The 27,367-nt window shown below is 41.1% G+C and overlaps 1 protein-coding gene across 1 annotated transcript in view; it reads left to right on the top strand.

The window, feature by feature from the left end:
• The window catches only part of gcn1 (GCN1 activator of EIF2AK4), a 187,807-nt gene that overhangs the window by 86,573 nt on the left and 73,867 nt on the right, over positions 1 to 27,367 (top strand). Inside the window, exons 28-40 of the mRNA XM_073055683.1 lie at positions 4,512 to 4,655; positions 8,262 to 8,389; positions 9,183 to 9,372; positions 10,186 to 10,256; positions 11,250 to 11,415; positions 14,603 to 14,797; positions 15,659 to 15,905; positions 16,988 to 17,109; positions 17,338 to 17,452; positions 20,795 to 20,974; positions 22,133 to 22,353; positions 25,246 to 25,314; positions 26,910 to 27,048. Coding sequence (XP_072911784.1) covers positions 4,512 to 4,655; positions 8,262 to 8,389; positions 9,183 to 9,372; positions 10,186 to 10,256; positions 11,250 to 11,415; positions 14,603 to 14,797; positions 15,659 to 15,905; positions 16,988 to 17,109; positions 17,338 to 17,452; positions 20,795 to 20,974; positions 22,133 to 22,353; positions 25,246 to 25,314; positions 26,910 to 27,048 — 1,987 coding nt within the window. The remainder of the gene's footprint in view (positions 1 to 4,511; positions 4,656 to 8,261; positions 8,390 to 9,182; positions 9,373 to 10,185; positions 10,257 to 11,249; positions 11,416 to 14,602; positions 14,798 to 15,658; positions 15,906 to 16,987; positions 17,110 to 17,337; positions 17,453 to 20,794; positions 20,975 to 22,132; positions 22,354 to 25,245; positions 25,315 to 26,909; positions 27,049 to 27,367) is intronic.

Raw genomic sequence — 27,367 nt, forward strand, 5'->3', positions numbered from 1 at the left:
AGCCCTGGGAAGAAGCTTCTGACTATCCACACGATCAATACCTCTCATCATCTTGTACACCTCTATCAAGACACCTCTCATCCTCCTTCACTCCAAGGAGAAAAGGCCAAGTTCACTCAACCTATTCTCATAAGGCGTGCTCCCCAATCCAGGCAACATCCTCTTCTGCACCCTTTTTATGGCTTCCACATCCTTCCTGTAGTGAAGCGACCAGAACTGAGCACAGTACTCCAAGTGGAGCCTGACCAGGGTCCTATATAGCTACAACATTACCTCTCGGCTCCTAAATTCAATTCCACGATAGATGAAGGCCAATACAATAAGGCCTTCTTAACCACAGAGTCAACCTGCGCAGCAGCTTTGAGCTTCCTATGGACTCAAACCCCAAGATCCCTCTGATCCTCCACACTGCCAAGAGTCTTACCATTAATACTATATTCTGCCATCATATTTGACCTACCAAAATAAACCACTTCACACTTATCTGGGCTGAACTCCATCTGCCACTTCTCAGCCCATTTTTGCATCCTATCAATGTCTGCTGTAACCTCTGACAGTCCTCCACACCTCCAACCTTTGTGTCATCAGCAAACTTACCAACCAATCCCTCCACTTCTTTATCCAGGTCATTTATAAAAAACACGAAGAGTAAGGGTCCCAGGACAGATCCCTGAGGCACTCCACTGGTGACCAACCTCCATGCAGAATATGGCCCGTCTGCAACCACTCTTTGCCTTCTGTGGGCAATCCAGTTCTGGATCCACAAAGCAATGTCCCCTTGGATCCCATACCTCCTTTATTTCTCAGTAAGCCTTGCATGGGGTACCTAATCAAATGTCTTGCTGAAATCCATATACACTACATCTACTGCTCTTCCTTCATCAATGTGTTTAGTCACATCCTCAAAAAATTCAATCAGGCTCGTAAGGCATGACCTGCCCTTGACAAAACCATGCTGACTATTCCCAATCATATTATACCTCTCCAAATGTTCATAAGTTCTGCCTCTCAGGATCTTCTCCATCACCTTACCAACCACTGAGGTAAGACTCACTGGTCTATAATTTCCTGGGCTATCTCTACTCCCTTTCTTGAACAGAGGAACAACATCCGCAACCCTCCAATCCTCCGGAACCTCTCCTGTCCCCATTGATGATGCAAAGATCATTGCCAGAGACTCTGCAATCTCCTCTCTCGCCTCCCACAGTAGCCTGGGGTACATTTTGTCCGGTCCCAGTGACTTATCCAACTTGATGCTTTCCAAAAACTCCAGCACATCCTCTTTCTTAATATCTACATGCTCAAGCTTTTCAGTCCGCTGCAAGTCATCACTACAATCACTAAGATCCTTTTCTATAGTGAAAACTGAAGTAAAGTATTCATTAAGTACCTGTGCTATTTTCTCCAGTTCCATATATACTTTCCCACTGTCACACTTGGTAGGTCCTATTCTTTCACGTCTTATCCTCTTCCTCTTCACATACTTGTAGAATGCCTTGGGGTTTTCCTTAATTCTGCCCGCCAAGGCCTTCTCATGGTCTCTTCTGGCTCTCCTAATTTCCTTCTTAAGCTCCTTCCTAGTAGCCTTATAATCTTCTAGATCTCTAACATTACCAAGCTTTCTGAACCTTTTATTAGCTTTTCTTGACTAGATTTATTACAGCCTTTGTACACCACGGTTCCTGTACCCTACCATAGCTTCCCCGTCTCATTGAAACGTACCTATACAGAACTCTACACAAATATCCCCTGAATATTTGCCACATTTCTTCCGTACTTTTCCCTGAGAACATCTGTTTCCAATTTAAGACTCCAATTTCCTGCCTGATAGCTTCATAATTCCCCTTACTCCAATTAAGCGCTTTTCTAACTTGTCTTTTCCTATCTCTCTCCAATGCTGTTGTAAAGGAGATAGTATTATGATCACTATCTCCAAAATGCTCTCCCACTGAGAGATCTGACACCTGACCAGGTTCATTTCCTAATACCAAATCAAGTACAGCCTCTCCTCTTGTCGGCTTATCTACATACTGTGTCAATAATTCTTTCTGAACACACTTAACAAACCCCGCCCCATCTAAAACCCTCGCTCTAGGGAGATGTCAGTCGATATTTGGGAAATTAAAATCTCCCATCACGACAACTCTGTTATTATTACACCTTTCCAGGATCTGTTTCCCTATCTGCTCCTCGATATCCCTGATAACTATTGGGTGGCCTTTAAAAAAACACCCAGTAAAGTTAATAACCCCTTCCTGGTCCTAACCTCCACCCACAGAGACTCCGTAGACAATCACTCCATGGTGTCCACCTTTTCTGCAGCCGTGACACTATCTCTGATCAACAGTGCCACATCCCCACCTCTCTTGCCTCCCTCCCTGTCCTTTCTGAAACATCTAAAACCCTGCACTTGAAGTAACCAATCTTGTCCCTGAGCCATCCAAGTCTCTGTAATGGCCACCACATCATATCTCCAAGTACTGATCCATGCTCTAAGCTCATCCGCTTTGTTCACAACACTCCTTGCATTAAAGTAGACACATCTCAAGCCTTCGGTCTGAGCGCGTCCCTTCTCTATCACCTGCCTATCCTCCATCTCGCACTGTCTACAAGCTTTCTCTATTTGTGAGCCAACCTCCTCTTCCCCAGTCTCTTCAGTTCAGTTCCCACCCCCCAACAATTCTAGTTTAAACTTTCCCCAGTAGCCTTAGCAAACCTCCCCACCAGAATATTGGTCCCCCGGGATTCACGTGCAACCTATCCTTTTTGTAGAGGTCACACCTGCCCCAAAAGAGGTCCCAATGATCCAGAAATCTGAATCCCTGCCCCTTGCTCCAAACCCTCAGCCACACATTTATTCTCCACCTCATCCTATTTCTATTCTCACAGTCGCGTGGCACAGGCAGTAATCCCGAGATAATTGAATTGAATTTATTACTTTTATCCTTAATATACGTGAGTGAAAATCTTTACATTATGTCTTGGTCTAAATGTGCAATGTGCAATTTATAGTAATGTATAATAAATATCATGTACAACAGGATAATCAGTATAACGTAGAAATACAGTTGCTTCAGCATGAGTTAAGCAGTCTGATGGCTTGGTGGAAGAAGCTGAACCAGAACCTGTTGGTCTTGGCTTTTATGCTGCGGTACTTTTTCCCAGATGGTAACAGCTGGAACAGTTTGTGGTTGAGATGACTCAGGTCCCCAATGATCTTTCGGGCCCTTTTTACACACCTGTCTTTGTAAATGTCCTGAATAGTGGGAAGTTCACATCTACAGATATGCTGGGCTGTCCGCATTATCTCTTTCAGCTGCATTTTCCTGTATTTTCATGCTTGATAGAGATTAAATTTGTAAATAAAATAAGTTCATTTGGTGATTTGCAGATAATGAAGTAGATCTGAGTAGACAGTTTGTCCCGTTGGACATTTAATTTTTTGCTTGTTTGAATGAGGTTCTAATATTACTTTTTTCTTTAATCCATAACTGTGCAACTTCATCCTATTGAAGTCCACATACAATAGTCGCTATTATACTGTAAGACGATAGTCATTATTGTTGGAACCATTCCTACTGACAGGAAAAGGGGCAAAGGCATGTTACTGACACCTTAAAACCAGTTGCTTCAGGCAGATGGGGCTCGTCAGCTGTGGTTGGCAGCTCATCTAGGAAAAGGAAAACTGATCTCAAACCTCCGCTGCCTTGCAGCTATACCCACTCGTAGGGAAGGCTTCAGGAGTGAACCTTGGGGGATCGTGGGGAATCCAGAGCTGGAGTCCCTAAGGTGGTCCAATGTTGAATTCAACTCTGACTGGCAACTCCTGAAATGCTGCTGGTACCAAACTTTATCAGCCTCTGCCATCCTTTGGGTGCATCAGGTGTGTGGAGAGGGGAGCTTGCTACATGGACAGCAGCTTGCTCTCCATATCGTACTGCCCAGTCTTGTGTATCTAGGCAGCTCGGACACAACATGCAGGGTCAACCATGACCAATGGAGGCCTGACTCAACTCAGTCGCTATTGTATGAATCAAAAATGTCAATTTATCCACACGATTCTACAAAAAGCAATGAGATACAGTAAATGCTCAGGTAACTTGTTTCAGTACTGGTTAAAATTTTCACCAAAATTGACAGGAAAATCGGCAGCAAAGGGCTTTGGGATTGCAAGCTAAGCATTTTGTCTGTTAGTAGCCACCTATTTTGGTTGGTAATTTGAATAATACATTTGGAAGGTATGTATATTTGAAGTATTAAATTTAACGTTGCATATTGATTAACAGATAACACTGTTATGTGATTTACCTGGTAGGCTGTACGGCTGGGTGGGCTTACATTGCAAGATTCCACTAATTCCATTGAACAGTGCCATCATCTATTACATTTGTTCCCCAATTCTGCAAGTAGTGTACGTGTTTATGATTTTGGAAAAGCAGCAAGTAGGTGGAAAGAGGAAAATGTGAGTTCCAGTTTATCTGTAAAATCTTAAAATTATATCTGTTCTTTAGGTACTGGCTTCAAATACTTTGACATCTCTGTGTGCCAGCAGCAGTGGAGGGGAAGGATGTGCTTATGCAGAACAGGAGGAGATTGACGTCCTGTTGCAAGCTCTGCTGTCACCATGTTCTGCGGTGCGGGATGCTGCTCTAAGGGTAACACGACTTCCATTAGTTCTTCTGTTCTTTAACATTGATAAGCCAATGCTGGGTTCCAAAATCTGCTTGGGTTCAGATCCTTCCTTGGCCTCATTATTCCATACCTCTGTAGTATTCTCCATCTTTCCTACCATGTCAGTATTCTGCATTATTTTAGCTCTGATCTCAGCCTTTAGGCCTAGATTCAGGAATCTCACAACCTTTTCAAAATAGGAAGGTTTCAGTATTTCCTAAAGTGGTTTATTCAGTTAATTTCTTGTGGAATTATTCAGAACACTAGATATGTTGATATTAAGAGAATTAAGGCACACAGTGCTTATGCGTTGAAGTAATAGCACAGCCACAATCTCTTTGAATGGCAGGGCAGGTATGAGAAGCAAAATAGCCCACTCTGCTTTCTCATCCTTTTGTGTAGAGAAGATAATAGTAATGATCAAAACAGGAGAGATTTTAAGAAAGATAGGGAAAGGAAAGCAAAAATGGTAAGGGGTGTGTTGGAGATTATATTGTCCAGAAGGTTCTTCAGAAGTTGAGTGAGATAAAAATAATATGTTTTATTAGATATTCATCATAATACATGTCAGAGAGGGTCAGTCTGTACTGGCAACGAGTTACAAGTAAGGCAAGATGACAGAGGACTGGAGATCTCGTGTTCTCCCTTTATTCTGCAAATTAATTTGAGCTTGTTCGTTAAAGGGGTCTTCTCTGACAGGAGCAGTCTGAGCAATAAGAGAAGTTTTGATTTACACTGCAATGACATCTCAGACCTGCAAAAAAAACTTAAAGATCTACAAAAAGTTTACTGACAAACAAGATATTAAACAAGCAAGCATAAAGAAAGTTAAGCTTTAAGAAAAATAACAATTTTAGCAGTATTTTAGACCCTAATCCAATAGGAGGGATAAGGAAAGAAAGTAAATTTTAGGATATTGGAGGAGACTGAGGGCCACAATACCAGTGGTGAGGACTGTGAAGGTATGGACGAGAAGCAGAGACGTGTGCAGGACTGGCTTGAATCAATAGACTGGATCATATTCAGGGACTTATCCTGGAATCTGAGTAAATATGCCACAACTGTCACTGACTTCACCAAAGCCTCGATGAATGTGTAGAGCAGGGTGAGCTGCCTCAACAATTATTGACTGGTTGCACTTACATGTACCCTAATGAAGAGCTTCAATGGGCTGGTTATGGCTAGAATTGACTCCTGCCTGAGTTAGAACCTAGACTACTGCAATTCACCTAACACCACTGACACAATTTCAGTGACTCTCCACTCTGCTTTGGAGCACCTGGACAACAGCAAATCACCTGTCAGGATGCTTTATATCGATTACAGTACAGCATTGTGTGTTGGCGCGTGGCCTAGTGGGCAAGGCATCAGACTAGTAACCTGAAGGTCACTGGTTCGAGCCTCAGCTGAGGCAGCGTGTTTGTGTCCTTGAGCAAGGCACTTAACAACACATTGCTCTGCGACGTTACCGGTGCCAAGCTACATGGGTCCTAGTGCCCTTCCCTTGGACAACATCGGTGGCGTGGAGAGGGGAAGGCCTGCAGCTTGGGCAACTGTCGGTCTCCCATACAACCCTGCCCAGGCCTGCGCCCTGGAAACTCCAGGCGCAGATCCATGGTCTCTCGAGACCGACAAATGCCACCACCACAGCATTGTGTACCATCGTCCCCACTGGGCTTCTGCAACTGGGTCCTCAACTTCCTCACCAGGAGACCACAGTCAGTACAAATCAGTAATAGCATCTAGCTGGCTGTCAACACAGGCACACCTCAAAGCAGTGTACCTAACCCACTTCTCTATTCTCACTACATTCATGACTGTGGCTGAGCATAGCTCAAATGCCACTTATATGTTTACAAATTACACCGGTATTGGTAAAATCTCAGAGGGCAGCAAGGAAACATACAGGAGTGAGCTAGATTGGCTGGTTGAATGATGTTGCAACAACATTCAACATCAGCAAGGCCAAGGAATTGACTGTGAACTTCAGGAAGGGGAAGTTGAGAGAACATTCCCCTGTCACTGTTGAGGGGTGAGTGGTGGAAAGGTTGAGCAGCTTTAAGTTCCTGAGTGGTCAACATCTTGGAATTATCTGACCGGGCCTTTCTTTGTGACTGAAGACATGCCTGCAGCTCTGCTTCATTCAGAGTTAAGAATTTGGTATGTCACCAAAGATTATTGCTGTTTTCTATAGATGTACGGTGGAGAGCTTTCTGACTAGGTGCACCAAAACTTCAATGCACTGGATCACAGGAAGCTACAGAGGGTTGTAGGCTCAGCCAGCTCCATCACAGGCACAATCTTCCCACCATCAAGGACATCTTCAAGAGGCAGTCTCTAGCTGCAGAGATCCTTCATGATCTTATAGTCATCACTGTTAAGACTTTGAATACTTTTCCTCCACAGCACATTCATAACTCTGTTCCATTCTCTATTATTGGAAAGGTAAAGACTCATAGAACTTAATAAATGAGGATAGCTAGCACTGAGTATGTGCCTTGCCATGTCTGTGGAGCGTACATGAGGTGTAGAGAAAGAGCTTACACTGGAGAGTCTCAAAGTGCACTTTAGCTAGTGAGAAGCACTTCCACTTTATGTTTTAGCAATATGAGAAATGAGCAGCAATCCATGATCAGAATCAGCTTTAATAACACTGACATATGTCATGAAATTTGTTGTTTTGCAGCAGTAGTACACTATAAATTACAATAATAAATACATTTGTAACCTTTTACAGCTTTTTCCCATCCTGTACAGTGGCCCCTCCATACCTGATGCTGATGCAACCAGTCAGAATGCTCTCCATGGTACATCTGCAAAAATTTGCTGGAGTCTTTGGTGACATACCAAATCTCCTCAAACTCCAAATGAAGTATAGCTGCTGTCGTGCTCTTTGTAATGACATCAATATGCTGAGCCCAGTATAGATCTTCAGAGATGCTGACTCCAGGAACTTGAAATTCCTCACCCTTTCCATTGCTGGTCCCTCAATGTGATGCCTCGACTTCCCTTCCTGAAGTCCATAATCAGTTCTTTGGTCTTACTGATGTTGAGTGCAAGGTTGTTGTTACGACACCAACCAACCTGCTGATCTATCTCACTCATGTCTCCACATTACCTTCTGAATTTCTGCCAATAATAGTTAAGCCATTGGCAAATTTATAGATGGGTGCAGAGAGAAAGAAGGGCACTGGACTGAGCACACATCCTTGAGGTGCGCTAGAGTATAAAACTGGGTTGCACAAGTTGCACTCTCATGTGGACTAGACCATCCATTCTAAAGATGATGGTTAACTAGATGGGATCACAGGAGGATTCCATCTGCTACACATCACTGTAGTGCAGTGGAATCATATACACAGAACTGAGTTTTATACACTTACACAATGGTGAGAACATCCCCAATATGCATTTTGTCACCTTGCGATTTTTGCTTGGGTCTCTGAGATTGGATGAGAACTTGCAGCCTTTTGACATCTACTATCGCTGACCTATATGACGCCTTTTAAAGTCCTGCAATTTGTTGTTTTGAGGTTTACAACAGGCTGTGTAGATGGTGGAAGTTATCTTGTGCCTCTGATGTTTTGCAGGGATTGCTGGAGATGAACATGGTGCTGCCCACACCAGATAGTGATGAGAAGAATGGATTGAAATTACTGCGCAGACTTTGGGTTTCCCAGTTTGATGTGGATGACGAGAGCAGAATGCAAGCTAAAAAGTAAAAACTAGCTGTATTTTAAAACAAGAATATTCACAATTTAATATTTCCTTGCAAGATGTTAGAAAAGGTAGCAAGGCTAACGTTTTGGTAACATTGTGTACGTCTTAAACCAATTTATTATCCATCTTCTAGAATTCATTATAATTTGTAGTTTTATTGTTCTTTGTGCTGGTGTGGTTTTAAGTACAATTGTAAGGAAATGTTATCCTGGGGATGTCTTCTTCCCGAAAAGATGTTAAACTTTGCTCCTTAAGCGAATTGTAAAAGATCCCATGGCACTAGTTTGAAGAAAAGGAAGTTGCTGGCTGAGACACCAATACTACTTTCCACAATTAGTAAAATGAATTTAATTGTTCTGGTTAGTGAAATTATCTGTTAAAATATTTGGATTTCCTTTGAGTATAATAGGTGCACTATAAATTCTATGGCTCCATTTGTTCCATGTAAAAGATTTATGATATGGAAAACTGTTACTTTATGTAAAGTACTCAAGATGCTGAAAATGTTATATTTAATTACACATTTGTTCATGTTATAAGTATTAGTAAAGAGGAAAATAATTTGTACAGTTATGGCATTTTGAGGAGTGGGATGGTAGTGCCATCATCTGGCTAGAGAGATAATACTTTTAGTAGGTATTAAATTGCCAAATAATAAAGAAAATTGATCTAGCTAAGAGCTAGATATTTCTATGTCTGATTGTTAAGGCTTTGTATCAGACAAACTATAATGTGGGACTCTCCATTTTCTCCATCTGAGTATTCTTCTGTCATCCCTTTTTTTATTTCAGGTTGTGGGACACCATGGGACTGGAGCTACAGGCAGACATTTGCTCACTGCTGATTAAAGATGTGATATATCACGAGGAAGCAATACGCCAAGCAGGAGCAGAAGCACTGTCCAAAGCTGTGGCACAGTATCACCAGCAGGCTGCTGGAGTGATGTCTAAGCTCATTGAAATTTACCAGGAGAAACTTTATGTAAGCTCACTTGAGAAAAATGTTGAAAAAGAATAGAGCGGATCTTTGCCTTTGTTTGGAAAATAAAATACCTGGCTTTTCTTCGCTTTCTGGGTTATGCAAAGAACCAAATGGGGAGGGTGGTCAGGTCATCCCAAATCAACCTGTTCCTTTGGGTGATGGCACCAAGTACAGTTGGGACGGGAAAGGACATCAGTGAGGAGAAATCGCTAGCCCGTCAAGAGTATCAAAGAAGAAATGATAGTGAACAAGTTTTGTACTTGAGCCCATCACCTCCACTGGGTTGAGAGCAGCTCACTAGAGTTCTTCATCCTGGGCCAATCTTTCAAGATGTCCCCGGGTGTCGCCCATCGGAAATCCTTCCTTTCTCATCATTGCGGTCTTTGGAACTTCTGTTGGAATTTCTGTAGCATTGAGTTTTTACAGGATGGGGTTGCTAGCCCCATGGCCAACCCCCCTCCTTTCACAAGACCATTCATGGCAGAGTTGAAAAGCTATTGGTAGGGTGAATTTAAATGTTTTTGTACTAATTTTCAAACATTTAAACTTTTAGAAATACAGAAATGTGGAGGATTTTATGTATTGACACTATGAGAAAGTTTCGAGAGGTAGAAACTTGATGCTTCATAAATAAAAGCCTCATTTGTGTCATCAGGGAGCTGTTTGCTGTCTATATCATACTGCAATAGATGTAGGCTATCTAAGGAGGATGAAACGTACAAGGAAGAAAAAGTTATTTATTCATGCTTTGAGTACTTATCAATGGCAAACATTTAATTGCTTGTAATCGCTGATTAAATCTGTTTTATGCAGAGGCCTCCTCCGGTGTTGGATGCCCTTGGTCGACTAATATCAGAATCTCCACCTGATCAGTGGGAAGCCAGGTACAGTGTCTGAGAGTTTGATTGTGAAAGGTAGCTAATATTTCCACTCCCTCCTTTCTGCCCTTTGTGGACCTTCATGTAGCCCTGTCCTCCTTCGGAGCTGGAATTTATTTTTATATGTTAATTCATGGCATGTGTGCATCATTGCCGAGGCCAGGACTTGTTCCCTATCCAGCTATCGAAGCTTTCAGTTCATGCACAGAGTTAGATACACCCTGGCAGAAATGCTTGAATTTGCAAAGAGCTGAAGCGTTGTCCATTCCCAAGTATGGAAGACATCACTGAGACTTCAGCACATAGCAATTTTAATTAAAAAGTGAACAAACAGATTATGACCATTTCATGAAGCCCTGCTATGAATGTCAGTGTTTTGTGTAGAGATTTAATTGAAAGCAAAAGTAAAAGCACAAAGTGCAGAGCAACTGACACTGACGGCAGGAAGGGGGAATAAGAAGGTGGGCACGTGGGGAAGGAGTACGAGCTAGAAGAGGGGCACCAGCCTCAGAAGGCAGTGGACTATATTCCATCTGACAAACAAATGACTTAAGATTATGCTTCAGGTTCATAACTGCTTTATATCTGGACTGTAGCTATACTTTGCACTGTTCATTGTGAAATTTTGGAATCTTGGCCACGTGGCACAAAATAATGATGTTTTGTGCACTTTATAAGGAATATGAACATGGTGGTCTATCAATGTCTGTTTTTTTTCCCTTATGGATTTCATCCAAATGGCCAATTTTATTTGACCAAAGTTGTGACTAAAAGGGAGGGTTGCTGAGACAGTTAGTCCTCAGTCTCTGTGCCTACGTATGCCATCCAGCAGAGGTCAGCTTCTTGAATCAAAAACCATTTTTGTCTCTCCTGGTTCCCCTTCCTTCATTTCATCCAGCAGTTACAGTGAAACTTGGATCCACCATTTTTATGTGCAGTTTTACTTTCAATCATTTTTGACTGGGTAAAGCTAGTAATAGTGAGCTCCTTCCTCTGCAGGTGTGGAATTGCTCTAGCTTTGAACAAACTCTCCGAGTATTTTGACGGATCACAGGTCGAGCTGCTGTTCCAATTCTATGTACCTGAAGCCTTGAACGACCGCCATTCTGAAGTCAGGAAATGCATGTTGGATGCAGCTCTAGCTGCACTTAATACCCATGGAAAGGTAGGCACGAAGTAACCACAGCTTCTCGTGGCTTGAAATGCAATGGATTCATGATGTACAAACATGCATACTGGTTCAATTCTACATATCCTTACATCAGACATTACTCTGTGGTTAAGTGAAGCATCGTTTGACAAGATACAAAAAATACAGTAGAAAAGGTCATTGCCTGCAGTCTGCCATCACTGCAGGACTTGTATGTGTCCAGGACAGGGAAGTGGGCAAGAAAAACTGTGTACACTACCCACCCTATCTTTTCTAAAAGCTCCTTTCTGGAAAACGCTGTAGGGCTTTTAAGACAAAATTTTTACAATTTTCCTCCAGGCAATTAATCCAATCAACCATTCTGGTTCCCCCTCCCCAACCCCCTCTATGTATTACCTCAGTCACTGCACTTCACAGTAAGCACTTTAGACCACTTTTTAATTATGCTGTTTGCATTGTAAATGCATGCTGGTATTTATGTACATTTTATTCCAAATATGTTTATACAATTCTTTATCCTTGTAATTGTTGAATGTTGATCTGTTGCATGTTGCACCCTGACCAACACAACACAGCAAATTCCTGATACATGTGAATGTATATGGTGAATAAAGTTGATCCTTGATCCTTAATGCTTATATAATGATTGACCAATTTTTTTTCAAGAATGGATGCATTATGCGATGCTGTAATACCTATTGCCACACGTGATCTTAGCGTGAAGGTCAACCGTGCCTTGTTGCTGAGAACTTTGCCTCTTAAACGGAGGACTGGACCGTTGAGCTTGACTATTCTAGGTTGACGCTCTTCAGCTCTTCTAAAGCGATGCTGTGTTGTTGGAAGTGCTGTACTAAACTGCTTCCACACAAGAGTAAATGTCCCCAAGTCACAATCTGATCAATAGTAGGGGTGTTCTGGCCAATATATGCCCCTAGCTGTTTGTACTATTTTTAGTCAATTGTTCCATTAATCGTGGAACAATGCAAACTCACATTTTAGTAGTACTTAACTGGCTATAAGTATTTTGGGATGCTGAGGAAATGGAAGAATACGTTGTAAATGTATCAGGTTTATTATCACTAACATATGTTGTGAATTTGTCATTTTGCAGCAGCAATGCATAAAATATACCATAAGTTTATATGTATATATATATATATTTATTTATTTATTCAAGGAGATTGTTTAGTGAGGGTTGCTGTTAAACAATTCAATAAGGTATTCATTAAATTTGTGGCTGAGGTATTCTTGAAATAATACCCTAGTTAATGGGACAGAAATAAGAAAATACTTGTATACTTTACTGGAAATGAAGGACTGGGATATAGGTTGGAACAATTTATTTGTAGATGCCATTGTTCATTACTTGTACACCAGAATTGTTGAAAAATTAATTTGCAAACCCTGTTTCTTGGATCTTGCATGAGAATTTTAAAGAAGGAATTAATATAGTCAGTTAACAGATTGCGAACATGTTTGTAAACTTGGTTCTGATGGTCAAGTTTCCCTGCCCCTGAAACCTCATTCACTGGTTCCAAAAATCTTCCAGAAGGTGTGCCTTCGGAGTCTCTTCAAACTGTCTTGTTTGTACCCTCTATTTTAAAGTTGTGAGGTGAGTTTGATATATTCAATTTAGAACAAAAACCAAGAAAAGCAGCTTTGAGCTCATTATATCATTGGACCAAATAGTGTTTGATTTGAGTAAATAAATGTGACTTTCCCACCCTAGCTACTACCGTTGTAGATAAGATTGGATCTAATTGCAAGATGACAAAAAACTTGCCACCATACTGACAAACTGACAGGTAGTGAAGAAGATTGTCCTGGGCGACAGGAAAGTGAAAATGGAAGTCCATAGATGCTTCACAGTATCTCATGGACTTGAGTGCAGTAGAACAGAGGGATCTAGGAATACAGATACAAAATTCCCTAAAAGTGGTGTCACAGGTAGATAGGGTAGTAAAGAGAGCTTTTGGTACATGGCCTTTATAAATCAAAGTATTGAGTATAAGAGTGGAATGTTATGGTGAGGTTGTATAAGGCATTGATGAGGCCGAATTTGGAGTACTGTGTGCAGTTTTGGTCACCGAATTACAGGAGGGATATTAATAAGGTTGAAGGAGTGCAGAGAAGGTTTACCAAGGATGTTGCCGGGACTTGAGAAACTGAGTTACAGAGAAAGGTTGAATAGGTTAGGACTTTATTCCCTGGAGGGTAGAAGAATGAGGGGAGATTTGATAGAAGTATGTTATGATAATATAATTATGACGGGTATAGGTAGAGTGAATACAAGCAGGCTTTTTCCACAGAGGCTAGGAGAGAAAAAAAACCAGAGGACATGGGTTAAGGGTGAAGGGGGAAGAATTTAAAGGGAACATTGGGGGGGGGGGCTTCTTCACACAGAGAGTGGTGGGAGTGTGGAATGAGCTGCCAGATAAAGTGGTAAATGCGGGCTCACTTTTAACATTTGAGAAAAATTTGGACAGGTACATGGATGAGAGGGATATGGCCCAGGTGCAGGTCAGAAGGACTAAGCAGAAAAATGGTTCAATGGAATGGTTGGTTGGGCACAAAAGGACTAAGTGAAATTCAGTTTGGAAAATTGTGAATTAGTCCATTTAGAGACACCAAGCAAAGTGAAGGAAAACAACGGAAGAAGAATGGAGAAGATTGGAGCGCAAGTCCATAGATGCTTCACAGTAACGGCGCATATGTGATTGTCTTTATTGGCATAGGCATGAATATAAGGCTTATTGGATCTGTTAGTATTAGATAAATGTTGGGTCACTGCTAGAGTACTTTATACATTTCTGAACACTATACTTGAGAAAGGATGTGCAAACATTGGAATGCAAAGTGTTTCAAGGGCTATGAAATTAAAGCTGTGCAGAGAAACTCTTGGGGCTGTTGTTTCCTTTGGAACTAAGGTTTAATTGAGGTGTATAAAAATGAAGAATCTGTGGTGGGGCAGGACAATAACAATTGGAACTAGTTGGAAGGATTAGGTGAAGACACGTACTCTGCGCTCATTGACTGGTGGGGATTGGAACTCGATGTCCACGGCTCTGGACTGAGAAACTACAAGTGGGATTAACTGAAATTGGCCAGTTTTTCCCATGGGATGACTGGGTGCCTTTGCTGCTGTAAATTTGTGTGATTTCAGTAATCTTTCCAGTGACCCACCGATTTCTTGTCCCTGCAGGATAACGTCACTTCGCTCCTACCTGTATTTGAAGAATTCCTGAGGAATGCCCCTAATGATGCTAGTTATGATGCCGTGAGGCAAAGCGTGGTCATTCTCATGGGTTCTCTGGCAAAGCATCTGGATAAGAGTGATCCCAAAGTGAAGCCCATTGTGGCAAAGCTCATCACTGCACTCTCAACGCCATCCCAACAGGTATTGTGCTAATGTTCTCCAGAGTTGTAGGGGTAATAACACTCCCCTGAGGATAAGTTCCAACTCTGAATAAAACCAAAGTTGACATTACAAAGTGGTTTGGGCAACTGCTGCCCCATCCGACTCATTGACCCATCCACTGTATCAGAAAGAGTGTAAAGGACTTTGTGGCATTATTCGAAGATCAGGGAAGATCTCACAAGCTAAAATTTGTCTCTCATCACTTAATTTTGTCACTATCATTCTGCAGGTTTTGGATCTTTGATGCTTGCAAAGCAGGATGGTCAGTTGATCAGCTAATAGAGCCACTCTCTTGCCAGAAACTTGCGTTCAACCCTGACCTTGAGTGTTGACATTTTCTCCCTGTCAATTTTTTCTAAGATCCAGTTTCATCCAATGTCCCAAAGACACAGGGATTACCCTAAGTTTATCAGTGAATGGTAGAATGTGGAGGCAGGGCTAGAGGAGTTGATAAGAATGAAGAAGAGTTAAAAATTGTGATTAATGTAAAGGGATGGTTAATAGTCAGACTTAATGGGTTTGAGATCCTGTTTCTGTGTTCTAACTCTGTGACTCTGACTGTAATTGAAACAATGCCCACACTTCAAGAAGTTTTTAATTGTAAAGCTCTTTGTAATGCCCCAAGCTCAGTAAATAAATTCACGTTCTTTCTTAACTTCAAAGATTTACAATTGGAAATTGATTTATAGATTTCAATATAATCTAATATTTCTGATTTGGATCCAGCTATTTTATATTATTGTAAACTTACTCACAAGGTTAGAAATTGTCTTTGACTGTGAGCTTCCATGATTTACTGCAAGCTTGTCACTGCTGAAGTGAGCGTGTTTGGTTTTGTAGGTTCAGGAGTCAGTTGCCAGCTGCCTGCCACCACTGGTCCCTGCCATCAGAGATGATGCTGCTGGCATGGTTCAGAAACTGCTGCAGCTATTACTGGAGTCAGATAAATATGCTGAGCGGAAAGGGGCAGCGTATGGACTGGCTGGGCTGGTAAAGGGATTAGGGATACTTGCCCTGAAGCAGCAAGAAATAATGGTGACATTGACAGATGCCATTCAGGACAAGAAGAACTTCCGGAGGAGGGAAGGTGAGATGTGCATTTGCTTATTTCTAAGTTTAAACCTCTGAAATCCACACTGAATGACAGTAGTTGATGTGCTGGTTGAGATACCACCCTCAATATCAAAGACCTTTTGCAAGTGGGACAGCTCCAAATGCTTTTTAAGCTGACTTAATTTCTGTGCGTAGATGATCAATTAAATGCCATCACAAACAACTGTGACAACACACTGCAAAGTGAGCATTGGCTTTCCTCTGGAGTTGTTTTGAAATGTTAGTACCATTCAACAGCTGTTCCACTCTTAGCGGACCAGAGGTTTTTTTCAGTTGGGTCTGCTTTCAAAGTAATCAGACAGATTTTAAAATGTCTTCTGCCTAACTACCTGAAGGGTAAATACACATTTGCTTTTTGTCTTCGTAATCTTTTGATATAATCCACCAGTTTTAAAGCATATGACTCTTTTTCACATTGCATTTGTTGATTAAAGGCCTACATTGATAGAATAGCGAAGGTTAAGCAAAAATTAGTTTAAGATGTTTGTAATTATGAAGGTAGTGCAGAAAAGTAATGAAAGATTACTTGCAGGTATTGGTAATTCTGTTTCAAAGTATTTAGGGTCAACCCAAAGGGACAAGTAGAACCCTTTGTACAAAGATTGTAAGAATTGGGAATTCCCATAGAAACTGATCTAATTGAAGTTGAAGCAATAAACAGAGAATGACTGAATGTTGGAAAAGTGCTGGCACAGAGCTAATGATGATGCGAACACAATGGGGTACAGAGACTGCTTCGATGCTTACATTTCAACGTCTGCACCAAGTCTCAGCATTCATTATTTTTACACTTTTTTCATGAATACTGATCAGTACCATAGAAAACATTTTTGAAGTGATGATGTAACCCTAAATAAATATAATTCTGAATTAATACTGTCTCCAAAAACTGATTTTTGAATAACTAACTAACAGGCAAGTGCAACTCATTTGGCCTTGCAATATCTGGCCAGTAAAGTGCCTGGTAATGTCCCCATTTTCCTCGTAAAGTGTTTAGCGCTGGTATCCTATTAATTTTGGCAGAACCATTTATTTCCATTTCTCCTTTCTTTGTAGGTGCTTTGTTTGCTTTTGAGATGTTGTGCAATATGCTGGGGAAACTCTTTGAGCCGTATGTGGTGCACGTGCTCCCTCACTTGCTGTTATGTTTTGGTGATGGCAACCAGTATGTCCGAGAGGTGAGTGAATCTAGTATTTGTATATAACTTTTTTTCTGTATCTTTTTGTATACATGGCCTGATCATTTGGTGGTCAAAATGAAACATGAGTAACAACACTCTTGTCAGCTACCTAAAAGGTTACAGATAAACAGCACGAGTGCTTTTTTGGGAGGAGGTCAATGGTGTAACCTCTGCTTAGTTCTCAAATTGGAGTAACACTGTACCTGCACCTTGTTTTACTCGCAGGCATCGGATGATACTGCAAAGGCCGTGATGCGTAATCTGAGTGCACATGGAGTAAAGCTTGTGCTGCCATCATTACTTGTTGCTCTGGAGGAGGAATCCTGGAGAACTAAAGCAGGTATCATTGAATAAATGAGGTGATTTTAACTCCATCCACCTAACAGGAACTGAGCAGATGAAAACGTGTCTACTTTCTTTATAAACACAAGAGATTCTGAAGATGCTGGACATCCAATGTAGCATACACAAAATGCTGGAGGAACTCAGCAGGTCAGGCAGCATCCATGGAGGGGAACAAACAGTTGAGTTTCAGTCGAGACCCTTCATCAGTGTCCATTTTATATATCCACCCTGAATCTATTAAAGTTACCCTCCTCAGCTGAGCAGGCTCCTTTTACACACAAAGCCCAGAAGATTTTCTCTCCCCACCCACCTCCCACTGCATCCCTTCCTCAAGGTAAAGCAAGTTTGGACTTGGTGACATCAGTGGGAAATGACTGCAGTTTTAACCTTAGTGTGCTAAGCAGCAGAGAGTGGTGTTGTTTTGTAACTCCAGAAACTAATCAAAAGAAAAACACAGGAGCCTGGATACTTCGTGTTTTTTTTTCTTTTTTAGTGAGGTGCTTGCATGATGTGGTGGCATAATGATGTATGCCATTCATGTGCTTCTTACAGATAACCCATAATGAATTGCGAAAACAAAGTATGAACGCTTAATCAAATAATGTATTCCTTGTCGTCCTCACCGGTAACAATGATGTCATGTAGGTAACACAGCAGCACCTGGTCCATAGCTTTCTGCCAGAGTTCAGCTGCAGATGTTACTCCAAAATTAAGCCTGTTACAGCAATAAAGCCTTTTGTGACTGTTAATGGTGAAAAACACTTTGGACTCTTCTTCCATCTCCATTGGTAGGTAAACCTCACCTTAGTCCACTTTGCTAAAGAGTTTCCCTCCTGAAAGGTCTCAAAGCTATCCCCTATCCTGGCAGAGGGAATTTCAGTACTGGGTTGATGGTGACCTTAACATCACCAGAGAACACAACAGACCCATCCTTCTTGGCTCAACCTCAGTTGAAAAGGCCAGCTTGCCCTCACTTTAAAGCCCTCACTTTGTATACCTCCTGTTCTCCAGGGAATAGCATCCTAACCTATCCAATCTTACTCTATAACTCAGGTCCTCAAGACCCAGCAATACCTTTGTAAATTTTCTCTATACCTTTCAATTATATTGATATCTTTCCTGTAGGTAGGTGCTCCAAATTAGGCTTCACTAACGTTTTCAACAATTTCAATATAACATCCCAAGTCCTGTACTCAATACATTGACTTATGAAGACCAATGTGCCAAAGTACTGTTGGGTACTGTACAGTTCTGGTTATTCAACATCAACAAAAAGCTGATGTGCTATGGTACCTTTAACATAGTAAAATTCCCCAAGAGAGAAACAATTAAGACAGATATTCATGCCGAGAGAGTTAGGAGAGAATTAAAAGCCATTTTAAAAAAATGCTAATTTTAATTTGAGCTTAACTATAATGTTCTACAATGATTAATGGAATGATATTTAGATTTAGATATGGAAGACTTGAATTTAAGCCACTGCAGAAATTGAACCACAGTGCTGCCAGGAAAAGTAACCACACAAAGGGAAGGAAATTAAATCAGCATAGCCAACAAATACAACTCTGGATATTAAATTTGCCACAATCAATATTTACTAACTGTCCTGAGATCCTGAGTCAAGTGGCTTTGTGTTTGTGTCCATGCTTTCTTTCATTCATCGCCCAGTCTTGTCCTGAAGCTGCATGAAGGCTGCAGGTTGTGGGCACCATTAACCAAATCCAAAGGTCAGCTTCATCACTATTATAGTTACATTTTCACCCATCAAATAAACTGGCTTGTCCATCCAAAGCATTGTCTGCATTTCCCATGTTGGCTTCATAAGCTAGTTCAGAACCCATAAGATCAGAGTGAAACCAAGTAATTCTCAATTGCCTATTCCCATTGACCCACACCTGGATCATAGCCCTCAGTACCCCTGACATCCATGTACATATCCAGCTTCTCTTAAACGGTGCAACAGAACTTGCATCCACCACTTCCACTGGCAGCTCGTTCCACACTCACTCCACCCTCTGACTGAGGAAGATCCCCCTCAGGATCTCCTTAAGTATTGCACCTTTCTCCCTTAAACCATGACTTCTAGTTGTAGTCTCACTCAAACTTAGTGGAGAAAGTCTGCTTGTATTTATCCTGTCTATATCTTCATAATTTTGTATACTTCTGTCAAATCTCCCTCATTCTTCTACGCTCTAGGAAATAAAGTCCTAACCTATTCAAACTTTCCCTTTCACTCAGATCCTCAATTTCCAGCACCATCCTTGTAAATTTTCTCTGCAGTCTTTCAGTTTTCTTGACATCTTGCCTGTAGCTTAGTAAAAGTACTGGACACAGTGCTCCAAATTGGGCCTCACCAATTTCAATATAACATTTCAACTCCTGTACTCAGTACATTGATTTATGAAAGCAAATGTGCTAAAAACTTTAGTGGCCCTATCTACCTGTGAGACCACTTTTCAAGGAGTAATGGATCTGTATTCCCAGATTCCTCTGCTCTCTTGCACTCTTCACTGCCCTACCACTCACTGTGTAAGACCTACCCTGGTTGGTCCTCCCAAAGTGCAACACCTCACACGTGTCTGCATTAAATTCCATCTGCCCATTTACACAACTGGTCCAGATCGTTGATATAGATAACAAACAACAACTGACTCAGCACCAGTTCCCGCGGCTGGTGCACTTACCTAAGGCAGGATGTGTTGGTATTGGAGAGGCTGAAACAGTTAATGCATTAAAAGTGTTTGATGGCTCTGGGCCTGTACTCACTTGCACTTAAAAGAATGGGGGTGGGGTGGTAGATCTCATTGAAACCTATTTGTGTACGTTGCTCAGAAAATGCTGAAGAACTCAGCCAGTCAGGCAGAATCATTGGAAAGAGAAGCCATTTAAACGAAGTTGAGAACCCTTCCTCAGTTACATTTCATAGAGCCACAAGGGAAAGGACCGCCCACCAGTCCCACAAGGCCCAGCCCTCTGCCAGGCCCACATCAAACCTTTCTCTCATCTTAGATGGCACCAGAAAGACGCACTCAACTGTTGCACAGCTTTAATACATTAAGTGCTGCTGCTGCTTACTGTTATGCCAGGAAGAAGTGGAAAGTCAAACAGCATTTAAAATTCTGCTCATTCTGAAGCAGTGACTGCGTTCCTACCCCCCCCCACCTCAAAATGTGCCCTAGCATATATTAGTGTTTGCAATGTAATTTTGATTTCTTAATTAATTTTCAATTAAATGAAATTATGCACAGAATTTGCTTGTGGCTGGGTCTTTGTTTTTGTGAAGATCAGTCTGAACTGGGTGCATTCTTGAACTTGGTGTTCATTCTGTAACGTTTAGGATCTGTTGAACTGCTGGGTGCCATGGCTTACTGTGCCCCCAAGCAGCTGTCATCCTGTCTGCCAAGCATTGTACCCAAGCTGACTGAGGTCCTGACTGATTCCCACGTGAAGGTGCAGAAAGCAGGGCAGCAAGCTTTACGACAGATTGGCTCTGTTATCAGGAACCCAGAGATATTGGGTGAGTTTATTGCACATGAATTAAATGAACAGCTTGTGGTTTTCATCCTTTACAAGCCTCTGGATTATATTCTGTCAAATTAAACCAGTTCTTTACTGTGTGGAGCTCTCTGATATATAGTACTATGCAAAAGTCTTAGGCACATATAAAAAATCTGTAAAGTGAAGATGCTGTCAAAAATAATGAAATGAAAAGTTTCTAAATAAAGCAAAAAGATTAGAAAGCGAGTAAACAGTTTAAAAAAAAAACACTAAATCAAATCAATATTTGGTGTGACCACCCTTTGCCTTTAAAACTGCATCAATTCTCTTAGGTACACTGTCAAGCATCAGCTGATAGGTTGTTCCAGGCATCTTGGAGAACTTGTCACAGTTCTTCTGCAGACTGGCTATCTCACTTGCTTCTGTCTCTCCAGGTAATCCCTCTGGAAAAGGGTTCAATGGGGGCACTACCATCTGAAACTATAAAAAATCTAGAGTGCCTAACACTGTTGCACGGTACTGTACCATGAAGGAAGCACATCTGGTTAATTGCCAAGATGTCATCTTGGGGTGGTTGGATTTTGTGGGCTATCGGGCTTGTTGAGATAGATCCCAAAATTAAACACCTGGCACAAGATGAGCACTGAAATAATAAATCCTGCTTGGGAATGCAGTTAATCAAATACGTGAACTGGATGTTTCACATTTTGTAAATAATTGATCTGTTACTATGGCTTACTCATCAAACCTATGAGTAAAACCAAGGTTATTATAGAACAATCAGGCTATAGCCCCATCGAGTACCTAACTTGTCAAGTAATGGGAGCAGCTTTGATAAGCTCACTATTTGATTACACTCCAGCAGAGTTCAGCACTATATCCTGGTGTAATTTTCTAGCGCTTGTCTCTCATAGTTGAATTGAACAATTTGGTCCTGTGCTTTGAGTCTACTCCAAAGCACATGGTTAATTCTAAGCGTCCTCATGGGGACTATCAAATATAGTGATGAGTTTCTGTTTGTAACCAATACCCCAGTGACCAAAAGTAGGCTTTAGCATCTCATATTAAATGCACTGAGGTAGAGTATAAAGGGCTTTGGGCTTTGGTTAGCTATTTTATTCTGATGAATGTGCATGGAAATAATTAAAGTAATGCATTGTGTGTTTTTATTAAATAGCAATCACACCAGTTCTACTAGATGCCCTGACAGATCCATCCAGGAGGACACAGTTGTGTCTTCAGACTCTGCTGGATACCAAGTTTGTCCACTTTATTGATGCACCATCTCTGGCCCTGATCATGCCAATTGTGCAGAGAGCATTCCAGGATCGATCCACAGACACCCGTAAGATGGCAGCCCAGATCATTGGGAACATGTATTCCCTTACAGACCAGAAGGTAATGCTTGCAATGTTACAAGTGACAGAGTTTCATGCTTTCCTCTGTGGTGAAAAGAATTGAAGTACATTTAATTACTGTAATGTTAAGAATGTTGTCTAGAGACAACATAGCTATTTTAGCATTACACATGGAGGTGCATGCAACCATAAGAAATAGGAGCAGAAGTAAGGCACTTGGTTCTTCATTTAATAAGATCACATCTGATCTGGTTGTAAACTTGGTTTCATGATCTTGAAATACCATTTCATCCCCTTTATTGATCTATCTACCTGTGCTTTAAAATTATTCTATGACTATATATTCACTGCCTTAAGGAAAAAAATTCCAAAAACTTGTTATGCCTAAGAAAGAAAACATTTCACCTTGTATCTAATATAGACAATCCCTTTAAAACAGACAACTCTACTTCTAGGCTTTTCCACAAGAGAAAACCTTCTCTTCACATCCAGCCAGTCAAGATGCTCAAAGCTTATCTGTTCAAAGAAAATTTATTATCAAAGTACATATGTCTCCATATACTACTCTGAGATTCATTTTCTGGCTAGCATTCACAGTAAATACAAAAAACACAAAGGAACCAATGAAAATCTGCAAACAACAGACAGATAACCAGTATGCAAAAGGCAACAAACTGTGCTAATGCAAAAGAAAAAAACAAGCAAAATAATAATAATGAATAAGAAATAAATACTGAGAAAATGAAATGAAGAGTCCTTGAAAGTGAATTCTAGGGTTGTAAGAACAGTTCAGTGCTGGGGTGAGTGAAGTTGTGTGAAATTATTAACTCTGGTTCAAGAACCTGCTGGTTGAGGGGTAATAACTTCCTGAACCTGGTGGCGTGCATCCTGAGGTTCCTGTACCTCCTCCCTGTTGGCAGCAGTGAGAAGAAAGCATGGTCTGGATGGTAGGGGTCAATTAATTCCCAGTGACACTGAAGGAGCAGTGAAATATTTCCAAGTCAGGGGGTCAACTTCCAAGTGATGGTCTTCCCATGCCTATGGTCCCTTGTCCTTCTGTATGGTAGATGTCATGGGTTTGGAAAGTACATCTGGGCTAATTAACTTTTGCTTATAAGACATCGTATTGGTTTAGGATATCAGTCCAATTAACCTCTGAACTGCTTCCAATATGTTTACATTTTTCCTTTTTTTAAAAAAAGACCTGTTCTTTGCACCATGCTCCAGGTGGTCTTGCCAATGCCTATTAACTAAAACATAACCTCTTGCCATGCCATTCTATTCACCAGGCAATAAACAATATCTGATTACCAACCTTCTGTGAATCGTGCACCATGACATTTGATTTTCCTTGGCCTCACTGAGCTCTCCAATCACTGATTTTCAGAAAAGTACTTTTTTTATTATTACTTTTATTCTGCAAAAACAATTTTGATTTCTAACATATTCTATTCGCTGGATCTTTGACCATTCACTTAAACCTATTTGCATACACTCTGTGGCCACTTTATTTGGTGCCTCTTGATCCTAATAAGTGACCACTGAGTGTATGTTTGTGCTCTTCTGCACACCATTGTTGTAACACACGGTTATTTGAGTTGCTGTGCCTTCCTGTCAGCTTGAACCATTCCAATATTTCTCTGACTTCTCTCATTATCAAGGTAATTTTGCCCACAGAACTACTGGATGTTTTTTTTTGTTTTTCACACCATTCTCTGTAAATTCTAGAGACTGTTGTATGTGAAAATCCCAGGAGATCAGATTCTGAGATACTCAAACCACCCTGTCTGGCACCAACAATCATTTCATGGTCAAAGTCAATTAGATAACATTTCTTATTGGTCTGAACAACAACTGAACCTCTTAACCATATCTGTATGTTTTTATGTATTGAATTGTTGCCACATGACTGGCTGATTAGACATTTAGATATGTACAGATGTACCTAATAAACTGGTCACTGAGTATGTGTCCTTTTCGCAATTTCTAACCTGTCTTTGTGTCATCAGTAAGTTTAGCAACCAAGCCTTCTGTGAGTTAATTAAAATAATTTATATACATTATTAAAGTTTAACCCCCCCCACACACACCAATTCCTATGGCACAGTACGCACCACTCATTTTATCTTGCTAACCAGATGGAGAACTGTTTATGCTTCCTCTCTGCTTCTTATTAGCCATTCATTCTTCTGTCCATGCTAATGTGTTACTGAGCATTTTGGCTATTGTTACAAATGCAGCAGCAATGAATATGAAACTGAGACAGGGTATAAAACAAACCCTGAGATTTATTAACCTCTGCTCAAAACTTAGAAAAGTAAACAAACGACTAACTTAACCGGAAGTTAGCAGTTAGGCGGCAATATGTAACAAACAGTCAAACGTAATGCCTTCCCTCTCCGATACTGGACTGTAAGGGAAAAATAAACATGCAACAAACAAAAACTGGTGGAGCCTCCACACCTCCTACCGGCAACCACAACATTGCACAAAAATAAAAATGAGAACTGCGTCACAGATCGATCACGTGACATAACATCACCCCACTCACAAGACTATTGCATCATCCCACTGTCCTGTGATCAGACTGTGAGCATGTAACACTATAATCTCTGTGGCACTTGATCAAATAATTTCTGGATAGCTAGGTATCATTGGTTACCTTTTCCTTCACAGTCAACGTCGAGGAGTAGCTTTTTAACCAGTGAGCTAGTGTAAAATTATCTCAGGGAAAAAATTGTGACATTGACATGAGCTAAAACCCATTTCTGCCCTGGGAAAAAGCCTCTGACTATCCACACAATCAATGCCTCTCATCATCTTATACATCTCTATCAGGTCACCTCATCCTCCATTGCTCCATTATCAATAAGATTAATAAAGAGAAATGTTAATCAAGTTTACTAATTAATTTCTGTTGGCATGATTCTAGGATCTTGCACCATACCTTCCCAGTGTGATGCCAGGATTGAAGCTGAGTCTGTTAGACCCTGTTCCAGAGGTAAGCACCTTTGTTGGAATGACTGTGATTATCTGGAGTCAAATTCTAATTTCTACTTAAATATTGTAATCACTGGGCTGCAACCACACATTTCCAATCACTCTAATGTGATCTCAATACTGAGTGATTTCTGTGTGGACTTTGCACCTTCTCCCTACAACCGTGTGGATTATCCCTGGGTTTCCTTCCATGACCCAGAGTACGTGTATGGGTGACCAGGAAAGGATGGCATCTCTGGTGAAGGGCCCTGTTGTGTCTACTATGTCACTCACATTTGGTCCCCATTGGATACTCTGCTCACACCTGTGGCTCCAAGTAGCTTTTTGCATGCAACTAGCTGCCACATCCGAGTGCACAGCTTCGACAGGCTGGCTAAACCTTGTGAAGGTAGCCAATGGGCTTCATGCCCCAGTGAGACAGGAATACCTGTCCTGGCACATATAGTCAGCTCCAGCGAGCTGGGTGGGTTAGATCAACGGTCTGGTCCACCGGCCAGCAGGGAGGTTCTGCAGTGCTTCATGGGGAGCAAAGGACATGACCAGGCACAGAAGTAGTCATGGTCATCTACTGCAACCAAGGAAGACCCAATTTGTGACAACTACTGTACCTCTGAACCTGGACACAAGTTTGAGAGGGTGTAACTGGCTCAATGCAACAGCTTTTCCACTTTAAAAACTCTCCCACACAGGGTTCTCTGTCATTGTTAAATACAACAGACAACCAATTAATATTCCGAATATGATAAGATGGACTCTTGGCCTTAGAATATAACTAGTTGTGACATTGCTCCTTACTGTCTACCAGCACTGTAGCATTTTATTCTCTGATCTTCTTGTTTTACCTTGTATACCTTTGGAATAAATTGATCTGTATGAACGGGATGCAAGACAAATTTCTGTGTACCTTGGTACATGTGACAACAATAAACCAATGTACCAATTCCTATTCTATAACTTAGTTAGTCTACCTCCTGAATGGAACCTCATCAAAGTCTTTTGGAAATCCAGACTTAGAACAGCTACTGCTTCTCCTTTATTCTTAGTTCATTTCTCTTTCTATCTGATGAGTTAAAAGTGTGGGTGATCGAGGAATTAACCAAACTTTGTAAATGTATTGCAGTATATTGTTTAAACTATATAGGAATCATCCATTTTCTGGTTTAGTTACTGAAGCACGGCCCTTGGTCAGTGTTACATATGCATAGAGCAAGAATAACAACGTAGTAGGGCTAAGTGTTTTTACTGAATTGTGTTAGCCAAGGTACATGCTTGTTAGCTTAAAATACGGAGCGACGGGCCAAGCCCACAAAGACAAAACGTATGCATTTGAAAGCCCTGCCAAAAAGAAAGCCTTCCCTTTGTAGGAGGTCCAATCAATTCACTACGTGATTGTTTGGGCACATACCCACTTGTCTCACTTGCAATCGATCCTGTGTGGTTCGGCCAGCCTGCTACTATTAAGCCAGAATTCTAACTTATATATTGTCTTCTTCCTCACCACCGAATTTTGTGCTGTTGAGTAATGCACAGTGTAAAAGATTTACTTTTCTACTTTATCTTGTTAATTATATGACTTGTCCTTCTGTCATATGCCAGGTCCGCACAGTGTCAGCAAAGGCTCTGGGAGCTATGGTGAAGGGAATGGGCGAGTCATGCTTTGATGACCTGCTGCCTTGGCTGATGGAAATGCTGGCATCGGAGCAGAGTTCAGTTGATCGATCTGGTGCTGCACAAGGTGAGATCAGAACTTTGGTAAGAGGGAGAGTTCCATAACACTAGATAACAAATTTTTTTATAAATTTTGCTTCCTCAGAATTTGTTTTTGATTATAGTAGACCACGTAAAGCTGAACACAGATATAATTTCAGACTACTTGTATCACGTAGGAATTTGGAGAAACGAGAAACTAACTTTTATTGAATAGTTTAATGAAACTAAAAATGTTTTGATGATTTTCATTTGTACTCAGGGTCTGAGAATTCTCTCTTAAGTGTCCAACAATAATCAGCCAGCATTTATGGATACTAGTTGCCCTGTTACCGTCCCTCCGTGAC

Source organism: Hemitrygon akajei, chromosome 9 (assembly GCF_048418815.1).
Source record: "Hemitrygon akajei chromosome 9, sHemAka1.3, whole genome shotgun sequence".
NCBI lineage: Eukaryota > Metazoa > Chordata > Chondrichthyes > Myliobatiformes > Dasyatidae > Hemitrygon > Hemitrygon akajei.